The sequence below is a fragment of the Ylistrum balloti genome, unplaced genomic scaffold (genome assembly GCF_031769215.1).
Source record: "Ylistrum balloti isolate Yb309-2 unplaced genomic scaffold, AGI_CSIRO_Ybal_v1 Utg370840, whole genome shotgun sequence".
In the NCBI taxonomy this organism is placed as follows: Eukaryota; Metazoa; Mollusca; class Bivalvia; order Pectinida; family Pectinidae; genus Ylistrum; species Ylistrum balloti.
Window position 1 is genome coordinate 1,791,947 of NW_026782484.1, and position 4,180 is coordinate 1,796,126.

A 4,180-nucleotide genomic window follows, 5' to 3' on the forward strand; every position below is an offset into this window, starting at 1 on the left:
CTGCTTACATGTTTTTACGGTTGACTTAATAGCCAAAAATTTTATCATTTTAAACAATTCAAGATGATAATAATGTTTATATGATTATTACTTATCTATCCTCTTTGGATAAAAATGTAAACATCAGACACTACTGCCCGCCACCAATAAGAACTGTTTTATGTAGAAACATTCTGGGATAAACAATTTGTTCGTCTTTTTTAAATTTTTTTAATTTAATTTTTTTTTGTGTTTGCTCTTGTTTGTTGTTTTTCTTTCTGTTAATTATACTATTTGTTGATATGTATTTATGCATTGTTGTGTGTATTCTCATAGATTTATGTATTACAGTCTGTTTTTCTTCCTGATCTTGTAATAATGGTGATACATATCACAATTTTTTTTGTTCTGAAAATTGTGGGAACACACCCAATAAGATAATTCTCGAATAGGCCGAAACCAAATGATATCAATTTTGATTTTTTAAATATATATCATAACATGAAAACAAAAAGAATGCTATGTTTCAACGCATATTAAATAGTTTTATGAATGTGTTTGCTTCATTCTCACAAATAACTAATAAGATATTATTTTCTTTTAGTTTGACAAGATGGGGGATGCGGCCCTTGATCTTTCCGCTAAACCTAGTGTTTGCCCCCCTCCAGAGAAAGGGAGTCCACTACCTATTAAATCCTGTGTACGACATACCAGCAACAGTGAATCAGGACGCTCATCATCATCATCATCAATCCATTCTTTGAATAATGATTTGGATCATGACATTTCTCAAGAAGAGCATAGGAGACAGTCTCCCGGGGAATACTCTAACCATAGTTCACCAAATAACAGTATCAACGATAAGGCCAGTAATTCGGATAAACCTGATGCTGCCTTCACATCATCCCGGCCCTTCAAAATGTACCCAATGGATCAGTTTTCTGCCTATAACGGTGCTAGTAGTACCCCCACATCGCCACTATCCCCTATGACAGGTTCGTTTGGTATGACGACAATGTTTGATAGTCCATCGTCATTTCCTACCTTTCCTCTCACACCTCTTACTTCTCATCTTATGCAGCGAAAACGGCGTGCTGAAAATAGAACTGAATCGACAAGTGAAAAAAAGACTAAAACTGTTCCTGAGGACAGGAAAGACGAAGCTTACTGGGAACGAAGACGGAAAAATAACGAGGCAGCCAAAAGGTCTAGAGATTCTCGGCGGTGTAAGGAGGAAGAGATTGCCATGCGGGCAGCTTTCCTGGAACAGGAAAACCTTAAACTCAGGGCACAAGTGACAATTTTGAAAAATGAAACTGCTAAACTTCACTACATGTTGTATAATAGACTATGATATCTGTCTCGGAAGTATGGCTAGGAATGGTGCGAAAATGTTTTTTTTTATCGAAAGTGCTGCAATATTGTGTGGAGAGTGACAATGGAAGTATCATATTCATCACGCGTTTTTACATTTCACTCCTTCGTTATTTTTTCTTTGTAAGTGATTGGATTTAGGTGATTAATTAACATGTTATCATTACTGAAATGAATCTAATGAATCTCGGTAAGGACAGAATTGACTCTAATCCTGCCAAGCATTGACTAAAGTGCTTGACGAGGATTTTTAATGTTCCACTCGTACATCAGTTTTTTAAAATATAAGCTAAGAGTTGAACCAGAAATCTCATTCATAACAGCCACCAGTTTATTTTATTTTAGTCTATGTCAAAAAAATACCTGATGATGGAGAGAATCAACCAATTTTGGTGAAATAATAATTTCCATCAAATGAAATTTTTTTCTGCTAAGCAATCAATAATTTCTACCATTTGAATCAAATTAGAACGATGAAGGTTCAAGATATTTTATGTTCATGTTTGACTGTTAAAGAAATTGTAATATCTGAATTGTTTGCCTTAATCAGACACAAACAGAGCGAGTGGTAGTGCCAAGATTTCTACACTATTGTTAACGATCAAAAAACCCTTTACATACTTTAGCATAATGTCACAATGTAAATTACAATGTGTTTGTTTATTTGAATGTTTCAGTTTATATCTATATCTATATATATATATATCGTTCATTTAATAACGTAGTGCTATTTAAACATTGTAGAAAATACTGCTAAGTGACTTCAATAATTATAGTTTGGCAGGTGTCCGTTAATTATGCATACTATAGTATTTTGCTTTGATATCAGTCTATTTTACATGTTTAGTACTTTTCGTTCATACGATTAAGATAATTTACAGAAATGTGAAGGAAGGAGCTATTTGTACCAACAATAAGAACTAAACTTGGTCATTATTATTTGGAAAATTACAATTTTGTGACAGTTTCCTACTTTTACAAAATCAAATTTATTTTCTGTAACAATCATTTTCGAAAATACCAATTTAAGAAATTTTCAATGTAGAGCAGTGATAATAATCGTGATAATAAGATAAGATTTATGCAAGTTAATCAAAGGCGTGCCAGCATGCTCAATATAATATCTAATTATCAAACTGAAGACACATTGAGAAACTGTATTTATTTGAGGAAAACAAATTTTCATGTATTTCAGAAAAGTGCTTTAATTGTGACCAAATATGCCCAATGTTTCACACATAACCAAATTAATGTTATTCCAAATTAATAAAAAACGAAACATGATTCGGTAACTTTAAATGTTAACCCTGCTCGTGTTAATGAATAACACGTAAATGATCTGAATGGTATCTGTGCTAGAGAGTGAGATGTTTTATTTAGTGGAGAACAAAAACAGGTGAGTAGTTCTCGCTGTGACGTCACACACACATTTATATCATTCGTATTGTTAACATTTTGTAAGAAGAAAATAAAAAAAATTAATGTAAAAATTGTGTTTTCTTTTTACTCATTAAGTTCAGATATCAGAACGCTTCATGCGTTATTAACTGTATTTTTGTGTATGATTGGATTTGTTTCTGAATTTTGTACTGCCTGAACTACAAATGATTCCGACAGACGTCCTGTGGTGCGGGTTGACGTTGATCCGGAACCGCGTCATCTTCTCCATTGTTCGTTTCTTGTGTTAATTGTTCATAAGATTTATCGATAATGTTTAGTGGGGATATTGATGCAACGCCGAGGGTTTCAATGATAACGCTGTAATGTTACATAGATTAACGAATTCTGTTACAGAAAGATGTTGTACTTACAGACAACACTAAATGCTTAGTCACACCTCACTTACATAACATTCTGATCTGTATCCCGTTTCGAGCCAAGCATGCTGAACATCCTAACCCGAGTATTTCTATACCACGTACATGTTACTCGCCACACCATTGTTGGGGTAACGAAGATTTTCTGATTTAATTTTATGAGTTAAAAGTCAAAATTTATATTTAGTATTAATCCCTAGCCAGTGGTAATTTTCACAAGCCCCTATTTTCAATTTCAGATAATTGCGCCACATTTTCTCAATATCACTTCTGCGTTCGACTTTTATAAAATGTTAAGTAACGGTGTGAACTTTTAGCCTTAGTGTAACCTTAAGAGTGTTTAAACCATTGCCTAACACCTTGCCTGTTAACTATAGTCACAGAGGCCGTGTTTGTCCAGCGGTATCGCCAATACACAGTCGTTACATCACCCGACCTAATGTTGGGAGAAGTGTCCAATAGCCTCGCCCGATTGTAGGTCAGTTTGTTTAGTGGTCAGTTAATCCTAGAGTCAACACACCGAAATACATCAACATACAGTTAAAACGCTCGCTGTGACGAACTAATTAAAACTGTAAAATTGAGAAAATCGCCCTTCGTGGCCGGATCGAGAAATAATGATTTAAATAAATGAGAACGTGTAATTTCTAAATATTGGAGTTAAATACAAATTACATTATCTTCTATTTTTAAGTTATTGTTGCCGCTATGTTCGTAACATAAAGTGACATAAAAATCACAATGAGCTGGCCAGGTTCTCCCAGAACTACAGAACCTTCAGCTCGGTAATAGCCTATCAGTATATGGTTGCGACATTAACTGCACTTTTCACCTTTCGGGAGGAGAGCGAGCATGGAATAGCGCCCCGGTTGAGTAACCCCCATGAATCACCAAATTGTCACGCCCCTCTAACGTCCAATGTATTGTTATCTTTTGACATCCCACCACTATTACGTCATATCGTCTAGAGGTCAGTCATCACTCGAGGTCAAAGGCCATCTAACTGAACA

The 4,180-nt window shown here is 34.7% G+C and overlaps 1 protein-coding gene across 1 annotated transcript; it reads left to right on the forward strand.

Moving 5' to 3' along the window:
• The first annotated feature begins 592 nt into the window (after positions 1–592).
• On the forward strand, positions 593–1,333 carry LOC132558985 (hepatic leukemia factor-like). The gene has a single exon (XM_060223611.1). The coding sequence runs from the start codon at positions 593–595 to the stop codon at positions 1,331–1,333; it is 741 nt and encodes a 246-aa protein (XP_060079594.1).
• The last annotated feature ends 2,847 nt before the right edge of the window (positions 1,334–4,180 follow it).